Below are 26,124 nucleotides of genomic sequence, written 5' to 3'. Positions count from 1 at the left end.
ATACTGGTCTATATATTTTTATTTTTATTTTTTGAGATGGAGTTTCACTCTTGTCACCCAGGCTGGAGGGCAATGGCATGATCTTGGCTTACTCCACTTCCCGGGTTCAAATGATTCTCCTGCCTCAGCCTCCTGAGTAGCTGGGATTACAGACACGTGCCACCATGCCCAGCAAATTTTTGCATTTTTAGTAGAGGTGGGGTTTCACCATATTGGTCAGGCTGGTCTCAAACTCCTGACCTCAGGTGATCCTCCAGCCCTGGCCTCCCAAAGTGCTGGGATTATAGACGTGAGCCACCACGCTTGGCCTGGTCTATATTTTATTCCTTTCATTTTTATTTTTTCCTTTCTCTTCCTCAGACTCAATAATTTTTTTTTTTTTGAGACAGGATCTGGCTCCATCCCCCCAGTGGCACAATCTCAGCTCACAGCAACCTCTACCTCTTTGGCTTAAATCATCCTGCCACCTCAACCTCCCAAGTAGCTGGGACTACAGGAGCATCCCACGACGCCTGGCTAATTTTTGTATTTTTTGTAGAGATAGGTTTCATTATGTTGCCTAGGCTGCTCTCAAACTCCTGGGCTCAAGTGATTCTCCTGCCTTGGCCTCCCAAAGTGCTGGGATTATAGGTGTGAGCCACCATGCCCAGCTCACAGTTGCTTTGAAATGTCTGGATCCTTAAACGTCTGGCTCTCCAATGGGAAAAAAAGGGAGAAAAAGAAATACAAACAAATACGCAGGTGCTGTTCCTTTAAATCTCCTGAAAGCTGTGTCAGCCAGTGGCAGTTGAATCAATGGTGGCTAGTCTGTGTGCCTACACCTCAGTGATCAAAAGCAGCAATAAGCTACAGAACACTGACTCCTGTTACTTGGAGGAGAAGGTTGTTATTGCCCATTCTGGCTCCAGTAAGCTGCACCAGGAACATGGGCATAGTTGCCTGCTGTGAGACTAGGAGTAAGGGGTGTTTAGCTGCTATCATGTTTAAAGCTTAAATTGGTAGAAACTAACTAATCTACCAGCCAAGTTTTCTCCTTGAAGCTGTAAGGGTTCAAATAGACTCCAGACTCTAGTTACTTCAAACAGTTCCTGCCAATACAATTGTCATCTAGGTAAGGAGTTATATTCCTGGAATTTCCTACTCTGCCATCTTCCCTGACATAACTCCCCATATTTTTTATTTTTAAAGGATACTTGAGTTGCATATAGAATTCTTGGTTGACAGTCTTTTTCTTTCAGAACTTTAAATGTGTCACCCAACTGCCTTCAGACTCCATACCTTCCGATGAGAAGTCAGTTCATAATCTTATTGGGGATTCCATGTATGTGATGAATTGCTTCCCTGTTGCTGCTTTGAAGAGTCTCTCTTTGTCATTGTTATGCAACTCTTTGCTTATAAAATTCTGAAATGTGCATATCTTCAAGTTTATTTGGAATTCATTGATGTGTAGATTCATGTTTTTCATCAAATCTGAGACATTTTAGGCAATTATTTCTTTAGCTATCTTTTCTTCCCCCTTTCTCTCCTCTTTGTATAGAACTTCCATTATATTATGTTGACATACTTAATGGTGTCCCACAGGTTTCTGAGGTCCTGTTTATTTTTCGTCATTATTTCACTTGTCTGCTTTCCAGAGTAGATAATCTTAAGTGACCTATCTTTAAGTTCACTGATTCTTCTGCCAGCTCATGTTTACTTTTGAGCTCCTCCTGTGAATTTGCATTTCAGTATTTGTAATTTCCAACTCTAGATTTTCTATTTAAAAAAAATCATTTCTCTTTGGTAGTATTTTTATTTTGTGAGATGGCATTTTCATACTTTCCTTAATTCTGTAGACAGCATACTTTAGTTCTTTGAACACATTTAAAATAGCTTACTTAAATTGTTTGTCTAGTAAGTTCAGCTTCTGGGCTTCCTAGTGGCAGTTTCGTTTGACTTCTTTCCCTATTCTCCCACCCTTGGTACAGGCCGTACTTTTTTGTTTCTTTGCATGTCACATAATTTTTTTAACCGAACAGTTTAAATACTATATGTTGTAACTATGGAAATCACATTCTCACCTTCCTCAGGTTTTGTTATTGTTACTATTTGTTGTTGCTGCTGCTGTTTGTTTCATTAGTGACTTTTCTAAACTAACTCTGTAAGGCTCTTCTTTGTCATATATGGCCATGAAATCTCTGCTTGTTAGCTTTAGTGCTCAGCTAATAATTAGATAGAGATTTTCTTAAATGCCTTGAATCAACAAATTTTCCAGCCTGTGCTAAGGAGCTCTGTTTGTTGGGGCATGTCTACAACACTTCAGTTTGCCCTAGCATTCTTAGCTTTCATTTCTGACATGCATAGACACTCAAAGCTAGCTGGAGGTGAGAGATTAGGGTCTTCTCAGGTCTTTCCTAAATATATATACAGTTCCAACATCTACGTCATATCTGAGTCTAGTACTGATTATTGCTTTTTCTTAGACTGTGGTTTTTTTTGCTTTCTGATTTGCCTTGTAATTTTTGTTGAAAGTTAGACATTCTCCATTTCTGTTACTGTATCAGGAGATAACTAATATAAATATTTTCTATGCTTGGAGAAAAACACAGGCTTCCTTCTGCTTGGTGGTTATTACGGAGATTTGTGATACTCTAATAAGGAATGGGCTGTGCTTTAATTTGTTGTTGTAGCTACCAGAGTTGAATTTTTTTGTGGCTATGGGCACCAGAGATTTAAAATTCTGTCAGTGATACCTTGCTTTTGCCTCTTCCACTTGGCTTTTGGTGTTCTCTTTGTGCTGTTATCCTGGAGAACTTTGTAGTTCTTGCAGCTGCATGTGATACTATACCACTTCACATTTAGGATACAAAACTTATGACATATTTCTTTTTTCTTTCTTTTTTTTGTTTTTTCAATTAGTTTTCTCAGATTGAAAACAACATATTTGCCAGGCACGGTGGCTCACGCCTGTAATCCCAGCACTTTGGAAGGCTGAAGTGGTGGATCACCTGAGGTTAGGAGTTTGAGACCAGCCTGGCCAACATGGTGAAACCCTGTCTCTACTAAAATACGGGCACCTGTAATCCCAGCTACTCGGGAGGTTGAGGCAGGAGAATTGCTTGAACCCGGGAGGCGGAGGTTGCAGTGAGCCAAGATTGTGCCATTGCACTCCAGCCTGGGCAACAAGAGTGAAACTCCGTCTCAAAAAAAAAAAAACCACACACACACAAAAACAACATATTTATATTTCTCTCTCTCCTGATCTTTGTGCTACTGTCATACATCTTCTTGCATACATGTTACAAACCTCACTGTACATTGTTAGTTTTGTTTAAATAGTCAATTCAATTATCTTTTAAAGGTATTTACATAAAAGAAAAGTATCTTACATATTTCCTGTGTAGTTATCTTTCCCAGCACTCTTCATTTCTTTACGTAAATCCAGATTTTCATCTGGATTAGTGTTCCTTCTGTCTGAATGATTTTAACTTTTTTATAGTGCAGGTCTGCTGGTGATAGTCTTTCATCTTATGCATGTCTGAAAAAAATCTATATTTTACCTTCATTTTTGAAATAAAATTCTACAAGTTCTTTTCTTCCAGCACTTAAAAAATGGTGCTCAACTGTCTTCCTGCTTGCATAGCTTCTGATGAAAAATCTACTGTCATCTTTATCTTTGTTCTTCTGCACTTACTTTATCACTGGTTTTAAGCAAGTTAATTAAGTTGTGCTTTGGTTTAGTTTTACACACACACACACACACATATATATACTTTTTTTTTACATATATATACACACACACATAGATACTTTTTTTTTTTTGATGGAATCTCTCTCTGTCGTTCAAGCTGGAGTGCAGTGGTGCGATCTTGGTTCACTGCAACCTCCGCCTCTCGGGTTTAAGCAATTCTCCTGCTTCAGCCTCCCGAGTAGCTGGAACTACAGGTGCACGCCACCACATCCAGCTAGTTTTCATGTTTTTAATAGAGACAGGCTTTCACCATGTTGGCCAGGCTGTTCTCAAACGCCTGACCTCAGGTGATCTGCCCACGTCGGCCTTCCAATGTGCTGGGATTACAGGCACGAGCCACCACTCCCGGCCTGGTTTAGTTTTCTTCATGTTTCCTTCTTTGGTGTTCATTGAGCTTACTAGATTTGTGGGGTTATAGTTTTTATCAAATTAAAAACGTTTGAACATTATTTCTTTAAATATTTTTGTCCAAATACTCACACATTAGGACACAGATCACTGATGTTCTCTCTCTCTCTTTTTTTTCCTGTTTCATTTTGAATTTTTTTCTTTTTTTTTGAGATGCAGTTTCCTTCTTGTTGCCCAGGCTGGAGTGCAATGGAGCAATCTCGGCTCACCGCAACCTCCGCCTCCTGGGTTCAAGCAATTCTCGTGACTCAGCCTGCCAAGTAGCTGGAGTTACAGGCATGCACCACCATGCCCGGCTAATTTTTGTGTTGGTCAGGCTGGTCTCGAACTTCCAACCTCAGGTGATCCACCCTCCTCGGCCTCCCAAAGTGCTGGGGTTACAGGCATGGGCCACTGAGCCTGGTCAAATTTTTTTAATTGTTAGGTTTTCAAGTTTACTAATCTTTTCTTCCACAAAGTTTAATATGGTACTAATCCCATGAGTGTATTTCTAACATACATGGTAGTTTTCGTTTTTAGAAGTTTGATTTGGGTCATTTTTCATCTTAGATATCTCTCCTGAACTTTTTGAATATATATGTATATGTATAACTTAAAGTTATAATGACTGTTTTAATGTTCCTGCCTGAGCATTTAACATCTGTGTCAGTTTGGAGAAGATAAAATTAATTGATGATTCCCATCATTATCAGTTATATTTTCATGCTTCTTGCATGTTGGGTATTCTTTGATTGGATATTGAATATTGTGACTTTTACCTTGTTGGCTGTTTGATATTTTCATATTCTCATAAATATTCTTGAGCTTTGTTTTGGGATGCATTTAAATTACTTGGAAACTGTTTGATCTTTTCAGATCTTGCTTTTAAGATTTTTTTAAGCAGGACAATTCTCAGTCTAGGCCTAATGATTCCCCATTGCTGAGGCAAGACCTTCCTGGATACTCCACCCAGTGCTCTGTGAATCTTGAGTTATTTTGTCCAACTAATGGAAGCAGGCTCTATTCTTGGCCCTGTGTGAGCACCAGGCATTGTTACTTCTAATTCTTTTCCGTGGTTATTTCTCTAGCTTCAGGTTGTTTCCTCACAGACATGCACTGACCAATACTCAGTTTAATACTTAAGGGGGAGTATTTCTGTTGCTATAAAGGAATACCTGAGGCTGGGTAATTTATAAGAAAAAGAGGTTTATTTGGCTCATGGTTCTCTAGGCTGTAAAGAAGCATGGTGCCAGCATCTGCTTCTGATGAGAGCCTCAGGCTTCCTCCTCTCATGGCAGAAGGCAAAGGGGAGCTAGTATGTAGAGATCACATGGCAAGAGAGGAAGCAAGAGAGGGGACGTGGATGTGCCAGGCTCTGTTTAACAACCAGCTCTCTTGGCAGCTACTATAGTGAGAACTCACTCACTCCTCCTCTTCCAAGAAGGGTATTAATCTATTCATGAGAGATCTACCCCTGTGACCCTGACACATACCATTAGGCCCCACTTCCAGCACTGGGGATCAAATTTCAACATGAGATGTGGAGGTGACAAACCTCCAAACTACAGCAGGGAACCTCTGCAAATCTTTGTGTTCTTTCTTTGTGCGACTCTCTCCTCTGCAGTATTTTGTCAACATAGCTGCCTCCGTGTCCCTGGCCTCTCAGCAATACCTGCTCACATCCAGGAGCCTGCTGGATTCTGCCTGTGTTCTCCCTCTCTGTACTGTGGCCTGGAAATTCTCTCAGTCATAAACCTGAGACAATCATAGGGCTTACTCCATTTGTTCCCCATCTATTAGGGATTCTATTTTTTTTTTGGTTGGTGTCCACTGTCTTAAAAACTATTGTTTCAGATTTTTGTCCATTTTTGGTGGTTTCAGGTGGGAAGGTCAGTCTTTTTATATTCCACCGCCAGAAGGAGAAGTCAGCATTCAATAACTTCTTTCTTTCTTCTCTCTCTCTCTCCTCTCTCTCTTTTTCTTTTTTTTTTTTCGGGTCTTGCTCTGTTACCCAGACTGGAGTGCAGTGGTACAATCATAGCTTACTATAACTTCAACCTCCTAGGCTCAAGTGATCCTCTTGCCTCAGCCTCCTGAGTAGCTAGGACTACAGGCATACACTACTATGCTCAGCTAATTTATTTTATTTTATTTGATTCAGAGACAGAGTCTCACTATGTTGCCTAGGCTGGTCTCAAACTCCTGGGCTCAAGCAATCCTCCTGCCTCAGCTGCCCAAAGTGTTGGGATTATAAGCATGAGCCACAGTTTCCAGCCAATATTCCTTTATAGTTAAAAATATCTATCATAGGTAATTAAAAAATATCTCTTTAAGTTGCTTTCCCTTTTTCATTTTGTATTTTGCTTTTTTTTCTTTTATCTTAATCTTACTAGAATGTTGTCTATTTTATTAGGCTTTTCAAATAACAAAATTCTGATTGTGCTAATTCTCTCCATAATTTTCTCTCTATTTATTGATTTCCTTTTTTTTTTTTTTTTTTTAAGAGAGAGGGTGTCACTCTATCACCCAGGCTGAAGTGCAGCAGCCTGATCATAGCTCACTGTACCCTTGAACTCATGGGTGCAAATGATTCTCCTGTCTCATCCTCCCAAGTAGCTGGGACTATAGGTGCACGCCACCATACCTGATGGTTTTTTTTTTTTATTTTTAGTAGAGACAGGGTCTCACTATGTTGCCAGGCTGGTCTTGAACTCCTGGGCTCAAGCAATTCTCCCACCTCAGCCTCCCAAAGTGTTGGCGTTACAGGCCTGAGACACTGTGCCGGCTACTTTATTGATTTCTGTCTCCTTTTTCCATTATTTTCTCCTTTGTCTCAAATTCTTTCTTTGAGTTTACTCCATTGATCCTTTTAACTTTCTGAGTTGGATGTTTAGCTCATTTGCTATCAGTCTTTCTTTTCTGATCTTGTCAAAGCTGTAAATTACTTTCTGGGACTGGTCTATCTGCATCACATATGCTTTGATATGTAGTGTTTTCATTGGCAGTCACCTCTAAATGTTCATTATTTCCCTCATGATTTTCTTTTTATAGGAGAATCACTTAGAAGGGTTTTGTTTTTGTTTCAGAAAGATGGGATTTTTTGATATGTTAAAAACTGATTTTAATATTATTGACTTGTTACTCAAGAACAGAATCTATATGCCAATGATTCCCTGGAGTTTATTGTTCTCTGTGGCATCATTTCTGAATGTGCCCTTTGTGGTCATTGAGCAAGGGTTCTCTGTCGGTAGTTGTAAATTTTATTATACAGCTAAGGTGAAGATTATTAATTGTAATAGTCAAATCTTCTTTATCTTTGCTTAATTTTGTCTGTGTAATCCAGCAGTTTCTTAAGGGGAACATATCAAAAACTCCAGTCTCCCATTAATTGGTCACCTGTTTCTTTGTGTATTATAGGCTTTTCTCTGCATCTTCTTGATCACTTCTTATTTTTACTTTATATAATAAGATTCCTCTTTGTCCCTTTATCATGATCTTGCCTTAAATACTATGATCTAGGAAGAAAATTGCTATACCACTTACTTTGTGTTTCAGATTTGCTTCGTATTTCTTTTTCTATCCCCCCTTTCCAATTTATCTGTATCTTTTTGTTTTAAATTTGTCTCTTCATATAGTATATTTCTGGATGATATCTTTTTTCTCTAATTATAAAGTCTTTGTTTTGTTTGTTTTTTTTCAACACATTTACATGTAACACAATTGCTATTGTATTGATTATAGCCATCTTGTTTTGTGTTTTCTATTTATCATACTTTGTTCTGTTTTGTTTTGTTTTAAAGAGATGGCATTTCAATATATTGTCCAGGCTGTAGGCAAACCCCGGGGCTGCAGAGACCCTTCCGCTGCAGCAGCCTTCGGAGTAGCTGGAACCCCAGGCAGCAGGCCAGCAGGCTCTTTCTGTTTCACTTGAAATCTTCCACTGGGTACACTGTATTTTCTGCTGCTTTGAAGGGTATCCAGTGATTAGATTACACTCAACTTGGGCCGGGCGCAGTGGCTTACCCCTATAGTCCCAGCACTTTGGGATGCCGAGGCAGGAGGATCACGTGAGGTCAGGAGTTTGAGAACAGCCTGGGCAACATGGTGAAACCCCGTCTCTACTAAAAATACAAAAATTAGCCAGGCGTCGTGGCGCGCGCCTGTGATCCTAGCTACTTGGGAGGCTGAGGCAGGAGAATCGCTTGAACCTGGGAAGTGGAGGCTGCAATGGTCTGAGATCATGCCACTACACTTTAGCCTGGGCGAAAGAGCGAGACTCCATTGAAAAAAAAAAAATTACACTCAACCGGATAATCCAGGAAAATCTCTGTCTTAAGGTTCACAAGACGAATAACATATTGAAAGCCGCTTCCTTCACAGCACTACCCGGATTCGTTTTTGCTGAGTGACTGGGGATCGCGAGAGCCGCCTCAGGTCTCTGCTGGCACACCGGGTTCCGGCCAACACCAGGACCAGGGCGCAGCCGCCGCCAGGCGTGCTGACTGTGCCCATGGCGTCCCAGGATGGCCTACGCAGGGGCCGTGGAGGCACACGCCTGAGCCTCCATTTCCTGATCTGGCTTCAGCTTCTTCAGCCCCTGCTCAGTGAGGCCGGGAGTGGACAGGGCAGGGCAGGGCGGGGCGGGGCTGCGCCCACGCTGGGTGTGGGGTGGCAGTGGGGGTGCTGTGGGAACAGGCAGACGCGGAGGAGGCGCCGCCAGGCCAGCTCCTGTTTGCCACGGGTCCCCGTCTTCACCAGGTGAGCCATACCGACCCGAGGAGGATTCCAGAGTGAACCTGGCAAGCCCAGAAGCCCGGACGCCTCCTGTGCACCCGAAATTCCCCAAAATTCCAGAAACCTCTGTAGCTCCAGGGACTTCAGCGCCTGCAGGGCCTCCAGGATCCTGGGTTACTTCAGCATCTACAGTGGGAGAAGCCTTGGAATCCGACGGGATCTCTGACCTTGGAAGGCAATTTTCTCAGGGTATTGTTTCTGGTGCTAGATCTGTCCTGGCCTGCCTGGGAGGTCAAAGGGGACGCAGCCTGGCTCAGGGAGGTTGAGGGTAAGACCCTGACCTACAGGATTTGAGAGAGAGGATAACCCGCCTCCGCCCTGGGCAGCCTGGTGGGGGTGGGGGGAAGGTAGTGGCTTCACTTCCAGTCCCCTCTCTTTACTGAGCCCACCAGCCTGTGGCCACCGTGTTTCAAGGATAATTGGAGGATTGCCAGCCCTAAACAGGAAGTGGCCCTGGCAGGTGAGCCTCCAGACCGAGGACAAACACCTCTGCGGAGCCTCCCTCATCGACAGGCGCTGGGTGCTCACTGCCGCCCACTGTGTCTTTAGGTGAGTGTTTGGGGCTCAGAGGTTGGGCCCTGATCAGGCTGCGGGACCTGGAGCCAGTCTGTCCCCCTCCCTGAACCTCCTCTTCCTCATCTGTAAAAGGGGGTGACAGCCCCATAGTTTTTATCCAGTCTGGGTGAGATCTGAGGATTTGCATTTCTAACAAGTTTGCAGGTGTTGCCACCGCCACCGCTGATCTGGGGACCACCGGCTAAAGTGGTCAGCGGTCCTGGGGGGATGTGGTTTGCAGGAAGGGAAGTGGCTGCTGGCTGGCATAGGAAGATGCGACCAGGCTGGGAAGCACCTGGAAGGTGTGGAAGGGGAGCATAGATGCCCCCCACCCCCGCTCCCCAGCATCTCTGTGAAGGCCATCTTTTCTCTTAACAGTGATTTGGAATACAAGGTGAAGCTGGGAGACACTAACTTGAATGCCGGTTCCGAAAACACACTGGTGATCCCTGTTAAAGACATCATTTTTCCTAGCAATTTTGATTTTGCCAGTTTGACAAACGACATTGCCCTTGCTCTGCTTGCCTACTCTGTGAATTATTCCTCACACATCCAACCTGTGTGCCTCCCCAAAGAACTTTTTGAAGTGGAAACTGGGACAGAGTGCTGGGTGACTGGATGGGGCCGAGTGTCAGAGAGTGGTGAGACAGACAGGATGCTGAGGTGGGACAGCTTGGTGGGCTGGGCTTGATCTGCAAGCTATTGGGAGAGGCAGGGAAGCCATTTTCTAGCATGTGGGTGAGGGAGGAGGGTGGAGAAGATGCTGCCAGGAAGTAATTTAACAACTATGCTATGAATTTCTGTTGTCACATTGGGACCTGGGGGCTTGGGGGCCAGGTGTAGTGGGTTCTCTTCAGGGTGAATTTCAGTTCAGGGTGATGAGCTGTCTGCCAATAGGAGCCAACCCCCACTAGAAGTTCCTGCCTTGATGGGTCGAACTTCTTCACCCTAGCAGTGTAGGCCAAGCCAGAGCAACCCTGCCAGTGAGGCTGTGGGGGCTTCTATCCTTAGGGAGAGGCACTACCTGTCCAAGAGTCTGTGATCCTGTTCTAGAAAGTAAAGATGCTTTACTGATGCACAGGACAGCCTGTCATTTCTGCTGATACTCAGAGTGACAGATACTTGGTTGTCATTTTTCAGGCTGACAAGGTCTTGCCTCTCTCCTGATCTGTTTTTCCTTTTACTGTCTTGATTTTGCTTCTTGTCCTTTCCTTTCTCCATGTCAACATCAGGCTCAAGTTTCCTTCTATGTCAAGTGGGGCCAATATCCACTGCCCTGACTTCCTTTAATTTGGGCAGTTGTGTTAAACACACTGATCAGGACTCAGAGTGGGCACTAGGGGCTCCTGTTATATCCCTTTGTGAAGATCCACTCTCTTGTAAGTTGTCTCTTTGCAGTTTCAGGATCAGGGCCATTTGTTCTTCGGGAGGCTAAGCTAAACATTCTGCGTCATGAGCAATGTCGTGAGATAATCAAGAAGAAGAGTGCAGCCAAGAGTAAAATGGTCACGAGGGGGACCGTCTGTGGCTATAATGACCAAGGGAAGGATTCCTGTCAGGTCAGTTCATGGGCCTCTTGCTACCTCAGCACTGTAGTTGTCTCCTTAAAGCTTCCTCATCCCCAGCCAGTAGGGCCTGGGTTATCTCCTAGCCTCTCCGTTACCCTTATTCATGGTAATGGGACATGAGGACAAGCCACCAAGGCTCTCCTGGGCAGCCTACCTGATCCTTCAGGAGAGAGCAGCTGACACAGCCTGGAGTGGGAGGAGGGGTGAATCAGGCAGGTCCCACCAACGATACATGCTCCATGTCTTGAGCCCCTTCTGTGTGGCAGGCAGTGTACTCAGGTAAGCACCTGACTCATTATTGTCTCAGAGTAGGCACGATTCCATTATGTATATTCTGTTTTTGGAACACACCTTTTTAGTAGGTACATGATTTTGGTTTATTGGAAATTGTCAATTCTCAGATCTCATATTGACAGATACCCAAGGCTAGGGAGGGTCTTAGGGGTTCCTGGGGAAGCCCCCTGAGTGCCTAGCTCTGCAGCCCATTGCAGTGCAATTAGCCTGCTCTGATGTGGATGCTATTTCTTTCCTACAGTGACTATCTTTCTTTTTCCAGGGAGATTCTGGGGGGCCCCTGGTCTGTGAATTAAATGGCACATGGTTCCAGGTGGGGATTGTGAGCTGGGGTGTTGGCTGCGGTCGCAAAGGATACCCTGGAGTTTACACAGAAGTTAGTTTCTACAAGAAATGGATTATTGATCGCTTGAGACAAGCTTCCTGTCTGAATTCAGCAGACTCCCTCATCCTAGTCCTGTGTCTGATGATGCCCCTGGGCATCCTGGTGGCCCTGTGATCAGACCCCATTCCACTCTTCTGCTGTTTCGGAGTCTCACACTTAGGTGTCTTCTCTGACCAACCTCCCACTCCTTCCCAATGCCCTTTCTGCAAATCCCAGTTGGAATCCACGGTCCCTCTGGAGATCCATACAATAGAGCATGGCAGGGAGACTGGGGCCTGGAACATGCCCCTGCCTGGTGCTCTGGTCACTTTCCTCAGCTACGCCTGCACCAGGGCTGTGCTCTGGCTGGTGGGAAGGAGGGAGTGAAGCGATTGCAGCTAGAGGGCCAGCTGCCCTGCCAGGTGGGCCACGGTGACTCATCAATATCTGGGGGAACATCTATCAAAGAAGAGACATCATCAATGGTGAAGCAAGCGTTCAACGTGGTTCTGGTGTCAGGGCTCCCACCTGAGAGTTTGTGAAACCAGCCAGCTGGGTGATTGCTCAGAGAGAGTGAAGGAGGCGTTACCAGGTCCCTGCAGTGGTGTGAGGCCTGGGACTTCCACTCTGGCTCCACTGCCTGGGGCTGGGAGAAGATCCCCTGCAGCCCAGTGTGGATCCATCTGCGAGTGGACAGCCTCTGCCACACTAGTTCTTTTGGAGCAACCCATTCTTGGCATCCCCTTCCTCAGTGCCCTAGTGGCCACTTTCAGGGACACCACAAGTTGTGTTGAGGCAGTTATGGAGTGTGGAGTTTTCAGAAATCAACTGAATAAATGTTTGGAGAGTCTCCGGTTTCTGAAGCTCTGCTCACTGGGGAGTTTGGTTGAATATAACATACTCCATAGAGAACTGGCTTCCCATTTAACTAAGGAAGCTATTTATGGTTCTTATTAAAACGTAGAAGGACAGGTGAGGCTCTGCCTCCTCAGACATGAACTCTAGGGATGGTTTTAGCCAATGGGTCTTGTTCCCTGTATGCCTGTTATAGCCATCAGCATCTCTGCAGGGAGCTCTGTAGTTGAGTTTAACAGTCTCTACAGTTAGGGATAGGGGATCAAGAGACACTGGAACTGGGCCCAGGAGTGAAGTTCGGGTGTGAGAAATATTCCTCCTCATCTTCTGCTTCTCCTTGCTGCTCCCTCCCACTTGGCTACCAAAGATGCGATCCCATCGGGAGAAGGGCAAGAGAGATTCACTGTAGTATACATAGGTTCTCTCTTCTCGTTACAAAGTCTGGTGTCCTGGAGTCTCTCTCTCTAGCTGCTGATCAACCCCCTCCCAACCTCTTGCCCTTTGCCCTTCTAGGGTTGAATGTTTAACCCCCAGGTATGGGTGGGCTTCAGTGGACAGTCTGTATCAGTCCCTTCTGTTGCCTGAAGAAGGCTGAGGCCGAGAGACTGAGAGCTTACATCAAACCCAGTCTCTTAATGAATATAGCACCACCTGCTTTAAGAAACCACTGATTTATTCATAGATTAATAAAACAAATTTAACTTTTTTTTCCCTAGAACATCCCATTACAGCGTTCTTGGTCAGCAGATAGCTTTCTCCATCTCGTGGCTTGCTCTCCATCCTGTAGTTAACGCTTTACCTGCATCAGAATCCCCTAAGGCTTGTGAAATACAGATTACTGGCCGTACAGTGGCTCATCCCTATAATCCCAGTTACCTGGGAGACTAAGGCAGGAGGATCCCTTGAGGCCAGGAGCTTGAGACCAGCCTGAGCATGTAGCATGTCTCTTAAAAAAAATTAACTGGGCGTGGTGGCCTGTGCCTGTAGTCCCAGCTACTCTGGAGGCTGAGCAAGAAGATGTCTTGAGCCCAGGAGTTTGAGGCTGCAGAGATGTATAATCACACCACTGCCCTCCAGCCTGGGGAACAGGAGGAAACCTCATCTCTTAAAACAAAATTACAGATTCCTGGTTCCTGGTTCCACCCCTGGAGTTTTCAATCCTGTAGGTCTGGGATGGGGCCTACATTCTCTGTCTTTCAGGTAGAAAGACCTTAAAAGAATGTAAATTTACCCGAAAGACCTAAAGAATGTCCATTTCTAAGTTTCTGGCTGATGCTAATACTGCTGGTCTGGAGACCTCACTTTGAGAAGCAATGCTCTGCATTAACAAGAATAGAAAAGGCAACTTCCTGTTGACTGCCTTGGCATGGAAGTGGCACACATCACCTCTATTCATGCGGACCCACTTAAGTGCCAGGCTGGGGAGGGAATGTGGCTCCAAGTCTAGCTGATCACCTCCCAATCTCTGCCATGCCTAGCAGATCCAAAGACAGCATCTTCTGCAAAAAATCCCTGTGGAAGCCCAAGGCCTGGCACAAGCCACCCCATTCCTTTTAGCTGCCACGATCTTACTGGTTATCCGTGGAAGAGGACACATGCCTTTCCTTTCTCTGGTCTCCCCCAAGAGTCCTTATTTTATAGTGGTCTTAGATCCAGCTCAAATACCACTTTTTCAAATACATCTTCTCTGATTCCATAGCCTTACCATTCTTTTCCTTATTTGTGCTTTCTCCATCTTTCCAGATTCTCAAAGCAAGAGTAATTGTGAAACTCTCCAGTGCACCGGGTGCAGGGAATCAAGGGTGGAGTCAGAGGCTGGGCAACAAGATGCCATTAGTAGTCCAGGGATGTGGCGCACCTTCACCGGCCAGGTTCTCGGGGCATTGTCACCAACTTAAAACCCTTGGGGGTACTTTCATGAGGCCCGCCACGCTGGGAGCAATCACAGACACAGGGCTCCTCAAGAACAGGCAGGAGGTGGAGGTGAGGGAAATGCATCAGTTTTGTGGGGAGCTGTCAGGAGTTCCCGGCGCCATGACGTGCTACAGTGCGGTCACGTGTGCCGACGCCAGGCACGTGCCGGGCTCTCGGGAACCGTCTCCGCAGCCGCCAGGTGGCACCTCCCCAGCCTCATGGCCGTCTCGCTGTCGAGCCTCGGCGTGGGGCCCGGAACTTCCAGGCCCTCGGTCCTGAGCCGCCACGTCCTGCTGCCGCTGCTGCTTCTGCTGCCGCTGAGCTGGGGTGAGGTGGGCGCTCCTCCGCAGCTCTACCTTCCTTGTCCCCGGCCCCCAGCCCTGCTCCGCCTCCGGCTCCGTGCCTGGCCTTGGAGGCGGGGGACTGCCCCTTGGGTGTGGCTGCCTACTCCTGGGTCGGGGATTTTTGCGGCCCACGCACCCCTCGATCAGCTTTCCTCTACTACTCGCTCCCAGGACCTCGCTAGGGCAATTCCAGGATCTTAAACTCCTGCCCCCTCTGGCCTCCTCCGTCAGGCCACACCTGTCCTACAGTCCCCTGGACCAGCGTTGTGGGGAACCCCTGCCTTCTCTTCTCCACTGGCAGTCTTTTCCTTCTCTCCCAGTCTGGACATCGTGGCTAATGTCCCTACCAACCGAGCCGCCCTCAGGCCTCTCATAGGCTCCCCCTCCACCCCCCGGCTGTGATCTTCGCACGGAGCTGAGCCCCACTGGAGACCCCACTTGGACATGCTCTTTGGCCCAGGAAAATTCTTGGTCCCCATCACTACAGGAGTGTTCTAAAATTCACCTTCTTCCCAGATCCTCTATTCCAACCCAGCTTACCTCCCTAGTAGCCCATCATTCCCTCAGGAAACACGGGATTCAGGTGCTGTCTTCCTGAACCCAATCCCCAAACCCACAGGGGCTCCTCCAAGCTGGACTGCTCAGCACCACCCTCACCGACTTCTTTAGGAGTCAGAGACCTGCTTCTGGTGCAGGGCCAGCGGCTCACCTGTGCCCTGCTGTGTGGGCTCTCCCTGTACGACACTCCCTCCACCATCCTCTCTCATAGGTACCCTCTTGTTTTCGCTTTGCTGATTTTCCTCCCCCATCTCTTGCCTCTTCACTGCCAGACCTCCCAATTGTCTTCACTCCATGCTTCCCACCAGTGCCTCCTCGCTCCCCACTTAACCCTTAGCTCCTTCCTGGGCTGTCTCCACCCTGATCATCCCTGACCTTTGTACCACTCCCTCCTCTTTCATTTTCTGCAGTCTCCTGATTCTCCTCTACCTCAAGGGTAACTCCCCCTCTCCTCTGTGTCTGTCCCATGACGTGTCCGTGCCCCCTAAGCTGCTCTCTTTTTCCCGCTCCTCCCCTCTTAACTGCTCACTGGGTGAACTCACTTGAGTTGCCATGTATGTGATGGTGCCTCATAAAACATGTCTGGATGTGCAGCTGCCTCCTAGACATCTCTACCTGAAAGACCTAGAAACATCTCAACCCCTTGGGGTCAGTGCTGAGGTCTTCTTCTTCCTGCCAACTGGCTTCTCTCATTGTTTCCTAACTAAGTGGATGGCAGCCACTTTTCTCCAAAACCAGAAACTGGGCGTGATCCTAGACCCGCCCATGTGCTTAAGTCCCCCACACCTTAGAACACCTGTGAGAACACTGTGTCTGTTCTCACAGCCACTTCCTCATTCAGACCTCCTCATTTCTTGCCTTGGTTCTGCAGAGCCTCTGGTGGGATCTCAGTGCCTCAGTCTTGTCATCTTCCTGTCTAATATCTATACTGCTTTCACAATACAAGCCTGGCTCAGTCATACCTCTGTTGATCTCCCTTTTCCCAGAGGGTCTCACCCTGGCTTCTTGGCTCAGCTTTCGAGGCCTTCATGACTGATGCCTGACTCTCCTCCCCTGGCTCATCTCTTGCCATCACAGGCCTTGCCTCTCTTCCTCTGGAGTCTCTGGCATACAGGACGAAGTTCCTCCTGCAAGGAATGTGATGATCACTTTTCATTTCTGTTTCACCTTCTCATCTTTAACACCTGGCACAGTAAGCCCTCCTACCACTGAAGTGGTCTTTTCTGTCCACCAGTTCTTCTGGGCTCCCCTGAAGCCTGCCGCCCTGTCCCTGCACTGATCTCATGCAGGTGGTTGTGTGTTTACCTCTGTCCACGCTGCTGGACACTGTATTCCTTGAGAGTAGGCTCTATTTGACACGCCTCTGTCTCCCTGGCCTCTGGCTCCAGGCTGGGAACAGAGGAGAGATTAGGACCTATTTGGTGAATGAATGAATGAACTAATTTTAAAATGCACGTCTTTGCTGTCATCCTGTCATGAATGCCTGCTTCATCTCTGTCCCTCTTTTCTCCTCCAGGTTACAAACAGGACACAACCAATCCAGGTAGGTAGGGTGAGATCCTGCTGCAGGAAAAGCTGAAGCTCTTGGGAGGGTATGTCTGAAGGGAGTCACATAGACAGTGGTTCTGTGTCTGTAGGAAACGGGCATTTGGTCTAAGGGGTCTGTTTTCTAAAGAATAGCCTGCAGCTACCAGAACACACAGACCTGGCAGTCTAGAGGAAAGAAGATCTTGGCCTGCCAGAGGAATGCTGAGCCTCTTGGAATTCTGCCTAGGCCTCATCTCAGACCCTTTTGCACACAGAACCTTTCGAGCTCTAAGCCGTGCAGTTGCAGATAGAGCTTCCCGGACCTTGTGGCAGTGTCAGCAGAGCCCAGCTCTTCTGGGTTTCCTGTCCTTTTCCTTACACCTTAGGCATGGAGGGTTGGGTTACTTCTGTTCTTCAGTTTATGGGCCTCCATTCTCATTGGTCCTGCCAGAACTCTACCCTGATTCATTATAGATTGGATGACTGATGGATTAAGTTAGTTACCCTTGTTTCTGTCCAGGCTCCACTCCCATTCCCCCTTCTCCACCCGCTTAATCTTTCTGGGGGATCATTCTGTTTGTGTGTGCTATTGTAAAAATACATATTGCTGTCTTGGGTGCATGTATTTTTAATTTACATAAATGGTATGTTCTCTGTATCTCTTTTTGCTCTCCCCTCTTTTAATTCAGCCTCATTAAGACATTTTTAAAATTTGGAAATAATTTTAAACTTACAAAACACTGCAAAAATACAAGTAGTACAAGGAACACACACACATATATAATTTTTTTCAGAATCAGTGGAGGGTAACATACAGCATGGCTCTTTATTGCTAAATACTTTGGTATGTATTTTCTAAGAATATTCTCTTCCATAACCACAGTACACTTAACTTCAAAAGTGTACATTGATACCATACTTTTATCTACCATCCATATTCTAATGTGGTCAGTTCTTCAAACTCCTGCTTCAGCAGTGCATGAAGGTGTATAGGTTGGCACAGACCTACCAACCCTTAGTGTGATCCTGCTTTTACGTTTTTTGCCAATCTAATAGATTAAAAAATCACTTATTGATTTAATTTTCATTTTTCTCATTACTGATGAGTTTGATCATGTCTCAATATGTTGTTGGCTTCTTGAGTTTCCTCTTCTAATAAATTGCTTGTCTCTATCTTTTGCCTATTACCTTTTGTTTTTTTTCTTGTTGGTTTCCTAAAGTTTCTTGCATATTTCTAATAAAAGTCTTGTGTTCATTTTAGATATTGCAAATATTTCCTCCCTATCTGTCCTCTGTCTGTTAACTTTGTTCCCGGGCTAAAACCCCTCGATTTTGATATAATCAGGTTAATCAGTTTATGCTTTATGGTTTGTGTTTGAGGTTTTAAGGAGTCCTTTCCTACCTCATGTCACATGATTTATTAATTTTACAGTTTTACCTTTCACCTTTAGATCTTCAAGTGCTTTTAGCAAGGAATCCAGTTTTGGTTTCCTTATTTCTCTTATAGTGAGCCAGTTTTCCCAACACCATGTACTTAACAGTCCTTCTTTTACCCACTGATTGTGGTGGCTCCTTTATTTACATCAAGTTTGTGCAGCACACGGGACAATCTCAAGTTCTCTATTCTTTTCCATTGTCACTTTCCATTGTCTGTCCTTGTGACAGTACCACATTGTTTTTATTATTATGGCTTTCACATGTGTCTTAATATCTGCTAGGACAAATGGCCCTTCTTTGCTGTGCTTTTTCAAAGACTGAGCTATTCATAGAACTTTGTTTTTCTGTTTCAGTTTCAGAATAAGTTTATCAAGTTTCTTAAAAATTCTAACTTACAAAATGAATTTATAGATTAATTTTGGAAAAATTACATCTAAAATATTTAGCTGTCTTTTTTTCTTTCTTTTTTTTTTTTTGAGACAGAATCTTGCACTATTGCCCAGGCTGGAGTGCAGTGGTATGATCTCAGCTCACTGCAACCTCTGGCCCCCGGGTTCAAGCAATTCTCCTGCCTCAGCCTCCCGAGTAGTTGGGATTATAGGCGCCCGCCACCACGCCCAGTTAATTTTTTGTATTTTTAGTAGAGATGGGGTTTCACTATGTTGGCCAGGCTGGTCTCGAACTCTTGACCTCGTGATCTGCTTGCCTCCGCTTCCCAAAGTGCTGGGATTACAGGCGTAAGCCACCGCGCCAGGCCTTAACTGTTCTTTTAAGAGCAGGGACTGTCTTGCCATTTATGCTGATCATTTTCTGTGTCCTTTATTAGAGTTTTAAATTTATTACCGCAGGAGTCTTGTATAGTGTTAGGTAAGTTAATTCTATGAACTTTAGCATTTTTTGCTGCTGAAAATGTATCTTACTTCAGTATATTTTCTAGTTGGTTGTGCTGGGATAGAAAAACATTATCGTTTTTAAAACGAAATTGTTTTATTGAAGTATTATATGCATTCCAAAAAGCACAAATTATGAAGGTCCAGCTGAAGGAATTGTCACACAGTGAGCACACCTGTGTCATCACCACCCAGGTTAAAAAGTAGAATAAGTATGTAGAGAGGCTGAAGTGTGAGGATTGCTTGAGCCCAGGAGTTTGAGACCAGCCCTGGCAACATAGCAAGACTGTCTCTATAAAAAATTATTAAAAAATTAGCCAGGTGTGGTGGCAACCGCCTGTAGTTCCAGTGACTCGGGAGGCTGAGGTGAGAGGATCGCTTGAGCCTGGGAGGTCAAGGCTGCAGTGAGCAGTGACACTGCACTGCAGCCTGGGTGATAGAGTGAGACCCTGTTTCAAAAAAAAAAAAAAAAAAGTAGGCTAAACCAGCACCCAGCAGCCCCCTTGCGTTCTGTCAGTTATTTCCTCTGCCCTCCTTCCACAAAGTGTCCTTATTCCTGGTCTCTGGTGGGATAGGGTCTTTTCTGCCTGTTCTTTAGTGTTGTATGATGTTTGTTGTAAGTTTGGGGTATATCTAACTTTTGTAAAGTTAAGGATTTTCTGTCTGTTTCTAGTTTAATAAGAGGGTTTTTTTTGTAAGTCATAAATATGTGTTAAATTTTTCAAATGCCTTTTTCTGTGTCCATGGAGGAAAGCACATGGTCTTTCTGTCTTCAGATTGTTAGAGCCTTTTATGTGGAGAATCCACTGAGAATTCTTCTAATGTGGAACCAGCCCTGCACTCCTGGGCCAATCCTTAATCATCATGGTGCATTGATTTTTAAAAAATACAATGTTAGCTACTATTTTATTTAGAATGCTTGCATCTGCGTTTCTTCATACATTCATACAACCGTATAACTTGACTGATAGAACTGTGTGCAAACTGAGTGTGTGGCCTGTGAGTGAGGGGCCTCTGGGGTCTCTCTGCTGGCACTTTGAATGTTCAATGTGAAAACTTCTGACACAGAAGTCAGGAGCTTTTCTTGACTCTGAGCAGTGTGGGGGACAGAGGCCTTCTGCATCTAAGAAATGCAGCAAGCATTATAGCTTTTCAGAAGTGGGAGGAACTTCCCCAGATGCAAGAAAACGCATTTCTTGCCTTGGGGCTCCTTCTCTGCTTGCCTTTGTTTTGAGGTCCTGGGCTGAAGACTCCCTGTGACTCAGAATCTCTCTCTCTCCATGTGTCTGCCTTGATGCTTTTTACCTCTGTCATTGTCACTTTCCATCAAGCTCTTGGGCAGAGGCCACTGCCCTTTTCTCACCCTCACTCTCCCCATCGCTGAAATGGGAAGAGCCCCTGACTTTACAGCTTTGTGCACATTGGCCCTGTAGGGCATCTAGGTCTCAGTCTTTCTCATTCTTCTCTATGTGGTTGCTGTGTGTCTCCCCGGCACACTTCCTGAAGTTTGTGGTGAGCCCTGGTGGTCGGAGGATTTGGAAATGACCCGCCATTGGCCCTGGGAGGTGAGCCTCCGGATGGAAAATGAGCACGTATGTGGAGGGGCCCTCATTGACCCCAGCTGGGTGGTGACTGCGGCCCACTGCATCCAAGGGTGAGTGTGGCCCATGTGTCCAGGGCTTGGAGACCCCGAGCTACCATGGGCCCAGTCCAGCTTCCTCATTTCCTGAGTGAAACAGTGTGGGAGGGAGGGAGGGAGGAAGTGGGAAGGGCATCTGGGATAGGTGAGAATTGTGCTCGGGGTCTCCTGGGGACCAGGGACTGAGCTAGGGCAGGAGCCCCAAGCAACAAAGATTACACCCTCAACTGAGCAACAGGAAAACCCAGAACATGCCCCCTACCCCATCACACATGAAAGCATATGTGTACACCAACACTTCCACACCTGCACGCACAGCACACAGACCAGACCACCTTGAATCAGTTTGAATGATGAATGAGGAGGCAGGCAGCTCTCCGAACTTCAGTGCCCTCAGGCTAGATTAGGCAGATGGGGTGGAGGCAGGACTTCTGCTAAGGGGGTAGGGCTGCGTCCCCACTGGAGTAGGGTAGGAGTGTGTTCCTGCTTGGGAGTCTGATACCTACCAGGTGGGGCTCTCTGTCTCCCACAGCACCAAAGAGTACTCAGTGGTGCTTGGCACCTCCAAGCTGCAGCCCATGAACTTCAGCAGTGCCCTCCAGGTCCCTGTGAGGGACATCATTATGCACCCCAAGTACTGGGGCCGGACCTTCATCATGGGTGACGTTGCCCTTGTCCACCTTCAAGCACCTGTCACCTTCAGTGAGTATGTGCAGCCCATCTGCCTCCCGGAACCCAACTTCAACCTGAAGGTTGGGACACAGTGTTGGGTGACTGGCTGGAGCCAGGTTAAGCAGCGCTTTTCAGGTGAGCAGGATGGGATGGGAGGTGGGTGCGGTACCACCGAGAGCACACTCCTTTCCTTCTGGGGCCTTTCCTGCTGGGCCTGGTTCTCTGAATGTGTTAGGACCATTCCTCACGTGGTGACCATTGTCACTGTTTATGTGGACACCTCATTCAGGCCTGGTAGTGCCTGGGCTGGGCATGACCATCTGTGTCTTACAGAAGCTCAGAACTGGGCATTCACTCATTCATTCACTTGACACACTTTGAGTGTCAGCACCCAGCCCTTGGGATTAGAAATGCATGCCCTGCCTGGAGGGAAGTCATGTTTGGGTGTGGGTGTGGGCACAGGCTGAGGAAAACAAGGCAAAGTTCTTGTCTGGTGGTCTTGAGATCCAGCTGGGAGGGATCCGGAATGAGCTCTGGGCAGAGGGACTGCCTTGAGGCCCTGGAGGAGGAGCGAGTGTTAACGAAGGTGGAGAGAGCGGCCATGCCGGCAGAGCTGACAGTCTGCAGGGAAGCCGCGTGGGGCTGGGCACCAGACTGGAAGCAGCTGCAATGAGACTTGAGTTATGGCTGGCTTGGTTCAGAAGCAGAAGTTTCCCAAGAAGGGGATCTGGACTCAGCCTTTGAGGGCGGGGACTTCTCAGACAAGGCCTGCACTGCAGGGGGAGGGGCCGGTAAAGGAGGGGAGGGCTTGGAGGTATGACAGGGGGTGGCTGGGCTGAGTCTCCAGAGTGAAGGGGACAGGACCCTGGACAGAGGTCAGGGTTGGGTGGAGTGAGAGGTCACTGCTCACCCTGCTGGGCTCCACAGCCAACTCCACGCTGACCCCAGAGCTGCAGGAGGCTGAGGTGTTTATCATGGACAACAAGAGGTGTGACCAGCATTACCACAAGAAGTCCTTCTTTCCCCCAGTTGTCCCCCTTGTCCTGGGGGACATGATCTGTGCCACCAATTATGGAGAAAACTTGTGCTATGTGAGTTTCTGAGAGGTTCTGGTAGCTCCACTTCTGTTGGGAATCACTCCCGGGTGGAGGCAGTTCCCTGGGGCGGGGTTGGCCCGGCCTCCCTCCGTCACCATCACCTGGCGGTGCTCTGCTCCTGTCTTCCTTCCCCTGTGATGCTGACTTTTGCCCCGGTTCTGGGGTATGGGTCCTAGCTGAGGAGCCGAAAGAGGCCCCCAAGTAGTGAGGCCCTGGGGGAGTGAAAAGCCTCCCAGCAGAGCTCAGAGGGTGGGCATGGGTCCCCAGGGCCCCGCAGCCCCAGCTGGACCCACAGCCTCCACCACTCCTCTCTTTTTGCCTAGGGGGATTCTGGAGGGCCATTGGCTTGTGAAGTTGAGGGCAGATGGATTCTGGCTGGGGTGTTGTCCTGGGAAAAGGCCTGCGCCAAGGCACAGAATCCAGGCGTGTACACCCGCGTCACCAAATACACCAAATGGATCAAGAAGCAAATGAGCAATGAAGCCTTCTCAGGTCCCTGCGCCTCTGCCTGCCTCCTGTTCCTGTGCTGGCTGCTGCAGCCCCAGATGGGCTCCTGACCTCCCTACCCCCTCCTCCTCCTGCCTTGCCTTTGCTGAATGGGGCCAGATGGAGGTTTGACCACGGTCTTGTGTCCATCTTCAACAAGAGCCAGGGTGGGGAAGAGTAACCCCTGGGAGAATGGGTCTGGCTTTGGCATCCTGGTGAGAAGTGTGCTGGATGACTAGGCCTTGGATGAGCAGGAGAAGGGAAGTGCAGCTGGAAGGATTCTGGAATCTGGGACCAGGAGAGCAGGGATTAAACATGTGTAAACTTGAGCTGACTCTTTTCTCTTTTCTGGGGTAGTCCTGGAGGTTGGCTGTGGGTGGGATGGCAGAGCTTCCTGGAATTAAGTCTGCCAGGAGCCTCTCTGGAGTGCGGACTGCTGGTTTTTGCTGTATCATTAGTGCTGGGGCTTAAGAAAAAGGTCTGGGCCTGTGACCTCAGTTTCCTTGTCTGTAAAGTAGGCGTGCTGTTGAGGGAACAGCTGAAACAGGCAGGCTTTTAGGCTGCAGCAGGAGTGACTCACGATAGTACTCCAAAAGCGGCTTGCTTTCTGTTTTTAAACAGATTATAAAAGTAGTGCATGTTTATTGTAGAAAATTAGAAAACGCAGTTGAACCTAAAGAAAGGAGACTTCCCCTGGAGTCCCACCACGTAGAGACATCTGCTTCTCATTTTGGTATATTTTCTTCTACATTTTTTTCCTAAAAAATATTGCTCATAATCTTTTTTTTAAAGAAAAAAAGTAGAAGAAAATATACCAAAATGAGAAGTGGATGCCTCCATGTGGTTATTTTATTGCTCTTTTTGTAACCTCTTGAGTAGTGTGCTTAGTTCATTATTTTAGACTTCCTTGTGTTCTAGTATTTTCAGTTAATTCCGTAAATTTTCCTCTGAGTCCCACTTTAGCCATATTTCACAGGATTTGATACGTACTGGCCTCATTGTCATTCATTTCTGTATTGCTTATAATTTCACAGTATATTTCTTATTTAGCCAAGAGTTATATAGAAGGGTGTTATTTAATTTCCTGGTGGTTAGTTCTGGGGAGGAATGAGAGTTTCTTTTTCTCTATATCACTACAGTCATATGCCACATAATGACATTTCAGTCGATTACAGACCACATATACAAGAGTGGTTCCATAAGATTATAATGGAGCATATATAGAAAACTGATATATGGTACTTGATAGTGGCATTGCAGACAAGTAAGGGAAATGACTGATATTCAGTAACGGTGCTGGGACATTTGGTTTTCCTGATGAAAAAGTACATATACATAAAAATATATATGTACCATCTAGGCGTGTGTAAGCACAGTCTTATGTTTGCATGGTGATGAAATTGCCTAACAATGCATTTCTCACACTGTATCCCTGTCATTAAGTGATGCACAACTGAATATGAATTTAATTATTTCTGCATTTTTGAATTTTTTGAGGTTTTACTTGTGGCTTAGTATTTGATTAGTCTTAGTGAGTGTTACTTGTGCGTCTAAAATGAAAGTGTGTGTTTTCAGGAGTGTTCATTGCAGCACTATTCATAAGAGCCAAGACATGGAATCAACCTAAAGGCCCATCAATGATGCTGGATAAAGAAAATGTGTTACACAAACACCATGGAATACTATGCAGCCATAAAAAAGAATGAGATATGTCTTTTGCGGGAAAATGGATGGAGCTGGAGGCCATTATCCTTAGCAAACTAATGCAGGAACAGAAAACCAAATACCGTATGTTCTCACTTATAAGTGGGAGCTAAATGATGAGAACACATGAACACATAGAGGGGAACAACAGCAGCATTGTTCCTGGGGTCTCCTTGGTTTTAGTGATCTAAGAGAGGAGGGAGAGGAGCAGAAAAAATAACTGTTGGATCCGAGGCATAGTATCTGGGTGATGAAATAATCTGTACAACAAACCCCCGTGACACAAGTTTACCTAAGTAACAAACCTGCACATGTACTCCCGAACCTAAAATAAAAGTTAAAAGTGTGTGTTTTAGAACAAAGTTTGAGGCATAACTGATTGGATCAGGCTTGTTGATTGTGTTATTCAAATTATCTCAACACCTGACATATTTTAGGGCTACATAATTTGTTGATTTCTAAGAAGTTTACTGCAAAAATTAAGAATTTGTCTATTTCTTCTTGCACAATTCTTCCTTTCTATGTTTCAAAGCTGTGTTGTGAGGAATATAGGGTTCATGCCTGCTGTATTATCTTAGTGGGTTACACCCTACCAATAGAAAACATGCCCTTTGTCCCATGTAACATTACTTGTTTTTTCAAAGATCCAGATCGGAGTTCATTCTTAATTTTGGCGGTTCTTCTAATTGATTAAGGTACAATTTTATATTTTGTACTTTTTTTCCTTCAGATTTTCCTCTGGTTTATTTTCTACTTTTTACAGTTTTTTGATTTGAGTGTCTAGGTCATTTATTTTCATTCTCTGTTATTCAATAATAAACATCTTTAAGGTTATAAATTTGCTCGGGCACACGCAATACGGTTTTTAAATAATGTATTGCTCTAATTATTAGTATTATTTTATTAGTAGTTGTATAGCTATTCCACCTCTCAAGGACAGAGTGAGTTGGAGAAGACTGTCCCACTGCAAGAAAGATTTTCCCATTTCTCATGTTTTGCTGATTGATTTTGTTTCATATGTTTGATGTTATTTTATTGATGGACAGAACTTTATGATGTTACATATTGCAATTTGTGCCTTTTTCAACACAAAATAGCTTTCTTTTTCTGTTTAAATCATTTGTCTTGAATCATTTTTAAAGATTAACATTGCCATTGCCACTTTGGCTTGCATATAAATACATTTCTGCCTATCTTTTAAAAATTTAATTAATTTCTAATTTTTTAAATTAATATTTTTTTGAGACAGGGTCTCACTCTGTTGCCCAGTCTACAGTGCAGTGGCGTGATCTCAGCTCACCACAATCTC

At 45.8% G+C, this 26,124-nt stretch overlaps 3 protein-coding genes across 4 annotated transcripts in view; all 3 read left to right on the top strand.

Moving 5' to 3' along the window:
- LOC126948588 (serine protease 44) overlaps positions 1–12,275 on the top strand; it is a 40,941-nt gene extending 28,666 nt beyond the window's left edge. Inside the window, exon 5 of the mRNA XM_050780571.1 lies at positions 11,591–12,275. Coding sequence (XP_050636528.1) covers positions 11,591–11,827 — 237 coding nt within the window. The 3' untranslated portion in view covers positions 11,828–12,275. The remainder of the gene's footprint in view (positions 1–11,590) is intronic.
- LOC126948593 (putative serine protease 42) overlaps positions 1–13,470 on the top strand; it is a 67,874-nt gene extending 54,404 nt beyond the window's left edge. Inside the window, exon 6 of the transcript XR_007723495.1 lies at positions 12,275–13,470. The gene's annotated coding sequence lies outside the window, so the exon portion shown is untranslated. The remainder of the gene's footprint in view (positions 1–12,274) is intronic.
- On the top strand, positions 9,189–23,440 carry LOC126948595 (putative serine protease 45). Of its 2 annotated transcripts, XM_050780585.1 has the most exons (8): positions 9,189–9,460; positions 9,845–10,107; positions 10,865–11,025; positions 16,880–16,906; positions 20,724–20,871; positions 21,389–21,663; positions 22,456–22,619; positions 22,949–23,440. In XM_050780585.1, the coding sequence occupies exons 5-8, from the start codon at positions 20,759–20,761 to the stop codon at positions 23,180–23,182; spliced, it is 786 nt and encodes a 261-aa protein (XP_050636542.1). In that variant the 5' UTR covers positions 9,189–9,460; positions 9,845–10,107; positions 10,865–11,025; positions 16,880–16,906; positions 20,724–20,758; the 3' UTR covers positions 23,183–23,440. The 2 variants fall into 2 exon arrangements, with proteins under 2 accessions (XP_050636542.1, XP_050636541.1); XM_050780584.1 differs by lacking the exons at positions 9,189–9,460; positions 9,845–10,107; positions 10,865–11,025 and adding an exon at positions 14,529–14,788.
- Positions 23,441–26,124: the final 2,684 nt, after the last annotated feature.

This window comes from Macaca thibetana, chromosome 2 (genome assembly GCF_024542745.1).
Source record: "Macaca thibetana thibetana isolate TM-01 chromosome 2, ASM2454274v1, whole genome shotgun sequence".
In the NCBI taxonomy this organism is placed as follows: domain Eukaryota; kingdom Metazoa; phylum Chordata; class Mammalia; order Primates; family Cercopithecidae; genus Macaca; species Macaca thibetana.
Note: the sequence above shows the minus strand (reverse complement) of the source record. Positions and strands in the feature narration are given on the sequence as shown.